The sequence below is a fragment of the Trichomycterus rosablanca genome, chromosome 3 (assembly GCF_030014385.1).
Source record: "Trichomycterus rosablanca isolate fTriRos1 chromosome 3, fTriRos1.hap1, whole genome shotgun sequence".
Taxonomy (NCBI): domain Eukaryota; kingdom Metazoa; phylum Chordata; class Actinopteri; order Siluriformes; family Trichomycteridae; genus Trichomycterus; species Trichomycterus rosablanca.
The window spans coordinates 13,661,425-13,673,584 of record NC_085990.1 but is presented as its reverse complement, the minus strand read 5'-3'; the positions used below and the strand labels follow the sequence as shown (position 1 = coordinate 13,673,584).

Sequence of the window (12,160 nt, the reverse complement as noted above, 5' to 3'; positions counted from 1 at the left end):
TACAACATTTGAATAATTTTAGGAGGATGCTCTATCTGAATAAATTCTGTATATATGTGCCCTTATAGTTTAGTCTTGGTAAAAATGATTTGCAAAAAATACTAATGTTTTAGCATGGTTTGTAGAAGGAAAACATGCATTAATAATTTGGAGTTCACAAATGTGGTTAGAAGGTTTGAGCTTGAGGATTTGTGTTCCTCCATATCAAACTAATCTTTGTGGATTTTGCTTTGTGCAGAAGGACATAATCGTGCTAAACGAGAGCCTTTTCGAAAATGTTGCCACGACATTGGGAAAATGTGTTATATACAGTATCTGTGATTAATGTAGGCAAAACATCTGAACTCAGATTTGATGGGGTGTACACGTTTTATCCATGCAATGTGCATGGCAATATCAGTCAGGCAAAATGGCATTCACAAATGACTTGAGGTGCTACCAATACTGACCTTGAAACCCTTGTTTTGAACAATTTGGAAAAAAAAACTGTATTGTTTACTTCAGTGTTGAACTTTGGATTTTCACATCTGATGATTTCATTGCTTGAGTCTTAGACAAATTATAAAAAACAAGTACATAATTTTTATTTACAACATATCCTACAGATAATGTAAAGCAAAGTAAAAAAGAAGTCATGAGAATGTGAACAGATAGCAGACAGCTACATATCTTAAGAGGCAAGACTGATACATTTTACGTAGCACTGATTCTCCTTGCCCATCTCCATGTTAGTGCCTGAGCAGATTGCTCACTTGTGTTTAAACCTTTCTGACAGTTCCTTTCGAGAACATTTTGTCCTGAAATATATTTAATCTTTTGTAAAATGGAACAACAGAAAAAATGCCTTTTGCATCAAGTTATTTAATTTATAACACTGTTATTTTAGACCCAGCGGGACTTCACAGCTTCACAGAGTGCCAGTCATTAAATCACTCTTGGCTCTCTCCTTTGCAGCGATGCTAACTGTTAGGATTTGATATTTGTCCACACCATTAGCTTTCTATTTAATATCCATATGTGTGTAACTATTTCTTTCTTATCACTTGAAGTCCTGATCTGTTATGAACTGGGTCACATCAGCTGCAAGTTCTCTAGTGTGATGCCCTCCATGTTAATGCCGCCCTCCAGCGCAGTCTGGTAAAGCTCTATAGCCTCCGCCAGGTCTCCACTCGTCTCGATGATGGCTATCGCCTCACCAAACTCATTACACATGATGGTTGGAGTGCCCTGAGTCTGTGATGAAAATAGAGAATACATTAGAAGGTTAAAAAGTCAACACATTACTCCAGTCCAGAAAATACTATGGAAATATTACTCAACAAAAACAGTCACAATTACTGCAGCTGTCCTAATGAAGTTCAGAATTCTGGGTCAGGATTTTTTTTCATACTTCCTGTTTATGACTTTTTCCTCCATTTTTCTCCCAAATTAGTCATATCCCATTGACTAAATCTAAACATTCCGATCAGATGCCAAATTCCATTAAAATAAAAATGCATGAACAAGGTTGCTTGTGGATGCCAAGGTGGTCTTAAGATGGCAGTGTACAAGTTAAACAAAAAAAGCTGTCACAAGGTCTTGAGCAAAGTTTTTGTTAATGGCTTAAGACTTTTAAGTGCTGGCCCCCAAGAGAATCCTGCAATAGCTACCTACCTGCTCAAGACTGGAGGTTTGAATCTGTATGACTTGTGGCTGCCCTAGTTGGATGCTTTCCTGGCTAAGATTCACCTCAGAAGCATTGACCACTGTAACTGTTGCCAGATTGGTCTCCAAGGCAGTTTCCAAACCAACATCTTTGCTCTGCTCCACCTCTTGTTTTGGCTTGTTGTGGATCTTGCGGTGGTTCCTCATGTTTGAGATGGTCTTAAAGGCCTTTCCACACTCGGTGCATACATGCGGCCTTTCCCCGGTATGTGTGCGTCGGTGCTCAGCTAGGTGCATGCTCTGTACAAAGCCTTTGTTGCAAAACTCGCATCGGAAGGGCCGCTCGCCCGAATGTGTGCGCAGATGCTCGCGAAGGTGAGTGTTCTGCCGGAAGCGCTTTCCACAAACTGCGCAAGGGTACGGTCGTTCGCCAGTGTGCACCCTCTGGTGCAACGTGACGCTTGATGCCGAAACGAACAGCTTTCCACACACAGGGCATGGGTGCGATTTTCCAGAGGCTGAGCTAGATCCACGTGGGCGCCCCGGCCCTAACCCGTGGCTCAGTTGATGCAAGCGTAGGTTGGCGGCCGAGTTAAGGCGCTTGCCACAAATTGTGCAGTCCAAGTTTGGCTTTTGAGTCAGAACTACAGCCGACTGCTCAGTGCTCTCATTAGACACTGTCTGACCTTGGTTCTGAGAGCTATCTGTAAATGGTTGTGTGAGGTTGGGATGCTCCTCCAGGCAGTGCATGTCCCTTTGTTTTTTGCGCAAGAACCCTTCGGGGCAGTGTGGGCAGGGGTAAGGTGCCGGCGACCCTGAATGGTGGAGAAAACGGTGAGCAATAAGCTTGGCTGGCTGGACAAATTTGGCCGGGCAGTCCGGACACGCCGACGGTGTGGGGTTACTGTGAAGCAGACGGTGCTGGCGCAGGTTGGAGGACTGTGTAAAAGCCCTGTGGCAGTAGTCACAGCGGTAAGGCCTTACCCCAGTGTGCGTCAGGCCATGGCGTGTCAGGTTGGCCAGGGAGGAAAAGGTCTTGCCGCACACGCTGCACTGGAACGGACGCTCGCCCGTGTGTGTTCGGAGGTGGTTTCGAAGGTGAATCTGCTTCTTGAACGGCTTGCCACAGATGTTGCATTTGAAGCTGCGCTCGCTGGAGTGAGCAGTTCTGTGGTGACTTAGCAAGCGGATCTGAGAGGGGAAGACTTTGTTGCAGGTTGAGCAGGGGAACTTCAAGTCCTCTTCGCCGATAGGAGCCTGCCATTTGTCTAAATCATTCAGAACGTCTGGGCCTGGATTGTCTGGATTGGTCTGTTGGTTTTGTGCCTCATCTGTGGTACTATCTGCAGCCTGCACCCCATTCACTGCTACCTTAACAGAAGAGGTAGCTGCCTCCAAAATGCTCTCATTAGAGTCTAGTTTAATAGTTACAGGTGCCAGAAGTCTTGACTGTTTCTGTTTAACCCATGCAGCCTGTCTCTCACGTGCCCTCTGCATTATGGAAAGAGGCGACCGCTGAGTCAGTGGAACCTGTAGAAGAAGCAGCAGACATGAAAGTAGTTGAAAGTCCATTTCAGACATAACAGCATGGAACATTCTTATAGGTATGATGTAAGCATTACTGTAGTGGCAGGGCTGACTGGTTCACGATTTGTGTGAGTGCGACGGTGGTACAGGAACTTGGTCATGTTGGTAAAAGTCTTGGCACAGACAGGGCAGCTGTGAAGTGGCTCAGATGTATGGGACTTCCTATAAAATCAAACAAAGGCTGTTATCACAATGTAATGCATTGAACTCATACACTATATGGCCAAAGGTGTGTGGACACACAAGTTTATTAGACATTCCATTCCACCCGTCCCTCATTCTTTACCCCAGCCAGCAGTGGATTCTAACGGATAGTCATATGGAGAGTCATGCTATACCCTATGTGTACTTTCAATACTTGAACTGGGGCCTTTACAAGACAGCAGAGGTTGCTATTGCAGCAGCAAAGCATAGAAACCCTACCTTACCTTACCTCCCTCAGACAAGGTCACTTGTGCCTGGTGAGTGACCTTTCAGGCCAGTAGCACTGCTAGAGTTTAATCCTAAGAGCTCGAACTCAAAAACTCTCAACGATGATTGGCTATTAGATTGCTGCACCACCCGAATGCAGTGAAGCATATTTTTATGTGAATAATTGTTACCACACCCCATACCTGTGTATGATGAGGGTCATCTCTGTAGTAAAGCTGTGACCGCAGTCTACACACAGGTAGCGAGCCTCGCCGGAGTGCGTGCGCATGTGCGTCTGCAGCGATCCCACCTTCTTGAACACCTTGTCGCACTCCGGGCACTCGTGTGTTCCCTGCTCGTGCACACGGAGATGCGCTGCAAGCCGATTGGCTGTGGTGAAAGTCCGATTGCACTCCTCACATTGCAGGTTGGCGGAAGAAACTGAGGAATTCAAACCGAGACCCGTCGATCTGGCGGCGTACAGACGTCCTGCGGTTTCTCCCTTCTTCTGCTGTGGCTTCCTATCCTCTTTCATCTCATCTTTTCTTTCATCATCTTTCATCCCAGTGCTGTCCTCATACCCTAACATGACCCCTGCACCCCCGCTCTCTTTATCCTGTGCCAGAAAGTGCTCTCCCTGGTGGTGGAGGAAATCCTCCGGCGTGCTGAACAGCAGGTTACATTCGGAACACTCGTACGGATGAATGATCAACACCTCTTCGCCAGCGTGCTTCCCCATATCTGTGTGATTGACCGAGGAAAGAAGATTGAGCATGGCAACACCGTTCTCTAACCTAATAGGCTCAGAGGGTAGAAGGTGAGGGAGGAGCTTGACTTTTCGGGCAGTCTTTGATACAGAGCCATCTGCGATTGCCTGCGCAGAGCAGAACTGGAGTCGGAGCATGGCAGAGGTGGAGGCAGGCATGGGTGAGGTGCTTGGCAGCAAGGTGGCTTTGGGTTGAGCTGCAGGTTTGGATGTGTTCTGCTGGTCTCGCAGAGCCTGGTGGTGGAAGGACAGAAAAGTCCCTTTAGTAACATAATAGTAATATGGAACAACGAGAGACAAAATATGAGAGACAAACAATGTGGTTACATTTCCATCAGAATGGCTGATAATAAACAAGATCTAAAGTTTTTAAATAACCTATTGATGGTCCTGACTTAATAAAGATGCTCTGGTGAGACCTGAAACAAACATTTATAGCCTGTTTGTTTATTAGGATTTTAACGTCATGTTTTACACTTTGGTTACATTCATAACAGAAACGGTAGTTACTCATTACACAAGATTCATCAGTTCAAGTTTAATATCAAACACAGTCATGGACAATTTTGTATCTCCAATTCACCTCACTTGCACGTCTCTGGACTGTGGGCGGAAACCGGAGCTCCCGGAAGAAACCCACGCAGACACAAGGAGAACATGCAAACTCCACACAAAAAGGACCCAGACCACACCTCAGCAGTGATGTAAAAGACAATATAATTGTTTAGTTGCAGCTATTTCTGCAATACGTGGTGCAACCAGTTCTTAAGGGAATGTGCCAAATGCTTTTTTGGAAGCGTGACACTCGTGTGGACAGCTTAGATCCCCAAATAAATAAAACTATAAATGACAAAATGTGTTGCATTTTTACTTTTAATGTTTTGTTTCCTTATCCAAAAACAATCAGTGTAATAAATATGCAGTGATATAAAAGAGGTGATCGATATGATTTATTAATATTACTTGAAAACATTAAGAAGTATTCAGTATAGCAAGCCAACCTGGGCTAAAGTCAGGATCTGTCCCGCCCTCCGTTCATCAAGCACCAGATTTTGCACACTGGAGACGGGAGTGACTGTACCATTGGGCTGTAGAACAAACTGCAGAAACAATGAGGGAAAACAGCAGAATCAAGCACACAGCACAGTTAGAGTTAGCAGATACATCAGCATGATAAATGGACCATGTTCTAGATGCTAGTATGGTACAAAATATTTAAAAAAACAACTGAATCTCCTCGGTTCAAAACTCGGTGTTGCCACCGGTCGGCCGGGCGCCATCTAGCAAGCATAATTGGCAGTGCCTGCAGCGGACACGTCTCCGCTAGGGCGGGATGACCGGACTACGTGGGTGGGGTCTTCAAACGCTGTGTAGGGACCCTGATTGGCAGATAGAGAGGAGTCTGTGCAGCATGCATAGGTGAAAAAGGGTTTCGCTAAGGGCTGAGTGTTGAGCGGAGGCATGAGCAGCAATATACCCACCTCCACTGCAATCAGGGATCCCCCAGCAGTGTAAGACAAATTGACTACACTAAATTTGGTAGAAAATGCATAAATAAAATAGAAAAAAAAAAACTGAATGGAAAAGGCCACAGAGACAGTAGATCCCTTAAACATTCCAGTCAGTATGTTTGCTTCCATAAGTCCAAAAAAAACAATAATTGTTTATAGACATATGCAAGAATTTACAATGTAGTAACAGACTAATCATAAGGAAAGGTACAGCAGCCAGCAGTTACTTAAATAGAGGACCTGAAAACAGCAGGAATAACAATAAGCAAAATTATAGCATATTTTATATAAGCTAGCCCCCCACCACTGGAATCCAGGGTTTGAATCCACAGTGGTGCTATCGACTGTTTGGGTCTATAGATACAGAAATGAGTGGCTATATCAGCAACAGATTGATGCCCTGTCTGGATGCATGACCATTGTGGGAGCATCACTATATGGGGTCGCTTCACATGAAACATGAATGAGGTGATCTATGAGGACATATTGCAGATCACACTGTTGGAATCCAAGCTGAATCTCAGCAGTGTGCCAGTGTAGCAGACAGCTACGCCACCAGAGCGCCTGGTTCATGTTCAAAAGTACAAAGTCAAAAAAACGTGGTGTGTAGACTCACAGTGTCTGACATGTTACTGTTTGTGCTGATCTTGTGTGTCTGTCTGTGTGCCATCCACAGTTCAGCGGTGTCAAAGAGGGCCAGGCACTCCAGGCACTGGTACTGAATTGGCACGGCTGCAACTGCTTCTTCTGTTTCAGCCACCTCACACAGTTCTGTTAGATAAAAACAAACCCAACATTGAGTAAAATGATCCAAAAATGACATATGAAGCTTACTCATTGTCCAAACTGTCCCATGTTTACTTCTTCCCCTTTACATCCAGCTTGTATACTGGACGTTGTAGCCTAGTGGTGAAGGTACTGGACTAGGAATCAGAAGGCTGCTGGTTCAAGCCCCACCACTGCCAGGTTGTTGCTGTTTGGGCGTTGAGCAAGGCCCTTAACCCTCAATTGCCTAGCCTGTATACTGTCACAGTACTGTAAGTTGCTTTGGATAGGCGTCTGCTAAATGAATGAAAATGTAAATGCAAAAATGTATATGCTTCTATTTATGTATTCACTGACCTCATCTGCCTGGTGCACAACCTCCAAATCTGTACACTGACCATGACAGATTTCAATGGTTTGTGTCATTACATATGGAGCTACTCCTCCTGTATACTCCCCGCTACTTGTTTCAAATTTTTTCTGCTATTAGTACTGACATCTTGACCAGACAGTAGGAGTTGTTGCAGTGGCAAATTTTGCATGGGCAATGGAAACAAACCCCATCCGACCTTCCCTCTTAGAGACACAGCCAATTGTGTCTGTTAAGCAGTAGCAATCAGGTACCTACCAACTGCATCTTTACACCAGTCAGTGAAGAATTACCACCTATAGATATAGACATATAGAGGACCATACTATGCTCTATATATTCCTCCACCACTCATAGCAGTAGGAGTCACACATAGCAGCAAATTAGATGTTTTAGAATGTAATATTCAAGAATCACATGTGGGTAAGATGTTTTGTGTCAGCATACACATAGTTATTTTTTTTACTATGTGCACACATACACACCTTGTTCTGCATTCAGCCCAGCCTCTCTCATGTGCATCTCTTGATGGAGCAGCAGTTCCTCCGAGTTACTGAGGATGGAACCACATTCCAGACACTGATACTGACTCTCCTCTGCATCATCATGGACGGAAAAATCCACCACATCTTCCATCTCAACGCCAGTGTGTATTTGTTGGTGTATCAACACCTCCTCAAGGGTATTGAAGAGCTGATGACACTCACTGCACATGTACTGATGCTCCACATATTCTTCCTGTTGCACACTCATGGTCACAGATTTGGTCGTAGTTCTGGTGAGCAGTCTTGTCTGTTTTATTAAGAAATGGCAATAATTGGGACTGTGATTTTTAGGTTATAAGCATCAGATTTGGAGTTCATGGAGCGTTTTCATGTTTCAGACGGATCCGCATCTTCATCGTGACTGGGTGGCCTGAAACAAATACATATACAGAGTTATCCATGTTCATCTAGACTGCGCAACAACACATCAATTATTGCTCTTTTAATAAACCAGAAACATTCTAAATTCAGCCCAAAAACTCTGACTGTTTGTGTCAGAGGTTATCAAATGTTTTGCAGACAAAGACCCTTGTGTGCAAAAAAATAAAAGTGATGATAACACTGATCAGCCATAACATTAAAACCACACTCACTGTCTATTTGATCAGCTCCACTTACCATATAGGAGCACTTTGTAGTTCTACATTTACTGACTGTAGTCCATCTGTTTCTCTGCATGCTTTGTTAGCCCCCTTTCATGCTGTTCTTCAATGGTCAGGACCCCCACAGGACCACTACAGAGCAGGTATTATTTAGGTGGTGGATCATTCTCAGCACTGCAGTGACACTGACATGGTGGTGGTGTGTTAGTGTGTGTTGTGCTGGTATGAGTGGATAAGATACAGAAATGCCGCTGGAGTTTGAAAACACCTCACTGTCACTGCTGGACTGAGAATAGTCCACCAACCAAAAATATCCAGCCAACAGCGCCCCGTGGGCAGCGTCTTGTGACCACTGATGTAGGTCTAGAAAATGACCAACTCAAACAGCAGCAATAGATGAGTAATCGTCTCTGACTTTACATCTACAAGGTGGACCAACTAGGTTGGAGGGTCTGATAGAGTGGACACGGTATTTAAAAACTCCAGCAGCGCTGCTGTGTCTAATCCACTCATACCAGCACAACACACACTAACACACCACCACCATGTCAGTGTCACTACAGTGCTGAGAATGATCCACCACCTAAATAATACCTGCTCTGTGGGGGTCCTGACCATTGAAGAACAGGGTGAAAGCAGGTTAAAAAGTATGTAGAGAAACAGATGGACTACAGTCAGTAATTGATTCTATATGGAAGGTGGAGCTGATAAAATGGACAGTGAGTGTGGTTTTAATGTTATGGCTGATCAGTGTGCATATATAAAGGAGAGTAAATAGTAAATAATATATTATATACATACATACAGTGTATCACAAAAGTGAGTACACCCCTCACATTTCTGCAAATATTTTATTATATCTTTTCATGGGACAACACTATAGAAATAAAACTTGGATATAATTTAGAGTAGTCAGTGTACAACTTGTATAGCAGTGTAGATTTACTGTCTTCTGAAAATAACTCAACACACAGCCATTAATGTCTAAATGGCTGGCAACATAAGTGAGTACACCCCACAGTGAACATGTCCAAATTGTGCCCAAAGTGTCAATATTTTGTGTGACCACCATTATTATCCAGCACTGCCTTAACCCTCCTGGGCATGGAATTCACCAGAGCTGCACAGGTTGCTACTGGAATCCTCTTCCACTCCTCCATGATGACATCACGGAGCTGGTGGATGTTAGACACCTTGAACTCCTCCACCTTCCACTTGAGGATGCGCCACAGGTGCTCAATTGGGTTTAGTCCATCACCTTTACCTTCAGCTTCCTCAGCAAGGCAGTTGTCATCTTGGAGGTTGTGTTTGGGGTCGTTATCCTGTTGGAAAACTGCCATGAGGCCCAGTTTTCGAAGGGAGGGGATCATGCTCTGTTTCAGAATGTCACAGTACATGTTGGAATTCATGTTTCCCTCAATGAACTGCAGCTCCCCAGTGCCAGCAACACTCATGCAGCCCAAGACCATGATGCTACCACCACCATGCTTGACTGTAGGCAAGATACAGTTGTCTTGGTACTTCTCACCAGGGCGCCGCCACACATGCTGGACACCATCTGAGCCAAACAAGTTTATCTTGGTCTCGTCAGACCACAGGGCATTTTAGTAATCCATGTTCTTGGACTGCTTGTCGTCAGCAAACTGTTTGCTGGCTTTCTTCAGCTTCCTGCTGGGATGACGACCATGCAGACCGAGTTGATGCAGTGTGCGGCGTATGGTCTGAGCACTGACAGGCTGACCTCCCACGTCTTCAACCTCTGCAGCAATGCTGGCAGCACTCATGTGTCTATTTTTTAAAGCCAACCTCTGGATATGACGCCGAACACGTGGACTCAACTTCTTTGGTCGACCCTGGCGAAGCCTGTTCCGAGTGGAACCTGTCCTGGAAAACCGCTGTATGACCTTGGCCACCATGCTGTAGCTCAGTTTCAGGGTGTTAGCAATCTTCTTATAGCCCAGGCCATCTTTGTGGAGAGCAACAATTCTATTTCTCACATCCTCAGAGAGTTCTTTGCCACGAGGTGCCATGTTGAATATCCAGTGGCCAGTATGAGAGAATTGTACCCAAAACACCAAATTTAACAGCACTGCTCCCCATTTACACCTGGGACCTTGACACATGACACCAGGGAGGGACAACGACACATTTGGGCACAATTTGGACATGTTCACTGTGGGGTGTACTCACTTATGTTGCCAGCTATTTAGACATTAATGGCTGTGTGTTGAGTTATTTTCAGAAGACAGTAAATCTACACTGCTATACAAGTTGTACACTGACTACTCTAAGTTATATCCAAGTTTCATGTCTATAGTGTTGTCCCATGAAAAGATATAATGAAATATTTGCAGAAATGTGAGGGATGTACTCACTTTTGTGATACACTGTACATATATGACTGGCACCCCTGTTCTGGACATGTCCAAACCAACAACAATGTATTTAAAATCTTTTGGCAGGCTAGAGGCATCAGGCGTGTATGATATCATTCTTGTATACTATGTAGTACAGTAGTGTGCATAGCCTGCTAATGTTAAAAAAACTGCCCGTTACTGACCTAATCTCCAAGCACACTACTCAGTACAGTGGGATGTGAATTTGTACACATCCTCTGTTTTAGTTCGATGTGTCTACTCGGGTTTGGCTTATGGCGGGCGTGTGGCGGCGCTCTCCATATTTAGCGGAGCTTTTGTCGGGGCGGCGGCGGCGGGGTGGTGGCTCGGGTTAGCCAAAGCGCGGCGGTCTTTAGGCGGCGCTCTTCACTTTTCCCCGCAGGTCTGTAGCACTCAGCTGAGGCCTTCTTTCCCCAATAATCTTACCTCCGCTCGGGTAGTCCTCATGCTCCGGGCTCTCGAGTCTCTGCAAGACCGTTACTGGCTGTCGGGCGCGTAATTTTAGCCAAACCAAGGAGAATATGTACACTATATACCACTGAAAGAATAATCCGGTATATAAAGAGCGCGGCGGATGGATTATATCAATTTCCACTCACCGTTGTCTTCTCTGTGTGCGTCTGTTGTACCGCCTTTCAGTCATGTGATCATTAACGGAGACGCTGATAGGGCATTCAGACTGTCAATCAAAAAGTCATGTTTCGTAGCCGGATTAGTTTTGCATGTCCCAAACCACACTATGTTCACTATATAGTGCACTAGTTTAGTATTTTGTTGTATTATAAACCGGCTTTAAAATCAACGTGAGAAAATTTTGCGCATTTCTGAAGGCACAAAATCCCTGTGTAAAAATATCTAATGTACTGCCTTAATGGTGTAAAACAACCATTACGCAATTTTGTACTTTCAAGGGTGTAGGGTTTAAGGTGCCATTTAGGACACCGCGTTTGAGCCTACTGTACTGCGTATCAAAAATAAAATATAAATGAGGTTTAAAGTTTTGTCTACAGTCACTGTCTTTTTTATGCATTTTGGTTCCAGCTACCCAAAACATGTTGACTAATGACTTTAAAGTGTCAGTAAATGTGTGAAAGTGTGTTTTCCTGCAGTGGATACACACTATCTCCGGGATAGACCCATTCCTGCTTCGCGCTCAACAGGACCCGCCGCGACCATGACCAGGATTCATGTCATGACAATAAAATTATATTAAATAATAGCATGTTCAAATATTTTATTTGGGGCTACTTGTCTATCCTTTTTTTATTATTGACAGGCCTATAACATTTAGAATAACACAGTCATGCAGCTGGTAGTGTTGGTGCCGCACAGCACAGCTGTCCTTGAGACCTGGGTTTGATTTTTTGATTTTTGGTCTGTTTTACCACCGCTTTGTGGTAGACAAGGCAGGAAACATCCTGGACAGGTTGCCAGTTCATCACAGGGCAAACACACAGACACTTATTTAGTACTTAAAATTAACCTGACCACATGTCTTTGCACAATATTGAAATTTGCACAATATTGCATTTTTTGCACCTTACTCTTTTTATCTCTGCTGCT

General features: G+C 44.4%; 1 protein-coding gene across 3 annotated transcripts; it reads right to left on the bottom strand.

Annotated features, from left to right (window-relative positions):
• Positions 1-559: 559 nt before the first annotated feature.
• On the bottom strand, positions 560-11,227 carry znf526 (zinc finger protein 526). 3 transcript variants are annotated; one of them, XM_062992735.1, is made up of 8 exons: positions 11,197-11,227; positions 7,540-7,969; positions 6,536-6,690; positions 5,410-5,508; positions 3,846-4,642; positions 3,267-3,393; positions 1,654-3,174; positions 560-1,233 (listed from the first exon to the last, which is right to left on the bottom strand). In XM_062992735.1, the coding sequence occupies exons 2-8, from the start codon at positions 7,805-7,807 to the stop codon at positions 1,072-1,074; spliced, it is 3,129 nt and encodes a 1,042-aa protein (XP_062848805.1). In that variant the 5' UTR covers positions 7,808-7,969; positions 11,197-11,227; the 3' UTR covers positions 560-1,071. The 3 variants fall into 3 exon arrangements, with proteins under 3 accessions (XP_062848805.1, XP_062848804.1, XP_062848806.1); XM_062992734.1 differs by lacking the exon at positions 11,197-11,227 and adding an exon at positions 11,024-11,189; XM_062992736.1 differs by lacking the exon at positions 11,197-11,227 and adding an exon at positions 11,024-11,189 and having other exon boundaries at positions 1,729-3,174.
• Positions 11,228-12,160: the final 933 nt, after the last annotated feature.

Bases quoted from the DNA above. Each gene is read 5' to 3' on its own strand.
- znf526 (XM_062992735.1), bottom strand. From the start codon at position 7,807: ATGAGTGTGCAACAGGAAGAATATGTGGAGCATCAGTACATGTGCAGT. The intron at 3,394-3,845 runs GTATGGGGTGTG...TTGATTTTATAG, and splicing joins ATGACCCTCATCATACACAG to GAAGTCCCATACATCTGAGC. The intron at 1,234-1,653 runs GTAGGTAGCTAT...TTTTCATCACAG, and splicing joins AAACCTCCAGTCTTGAGCAG to ACTCAGGGCACTCCAACCAT.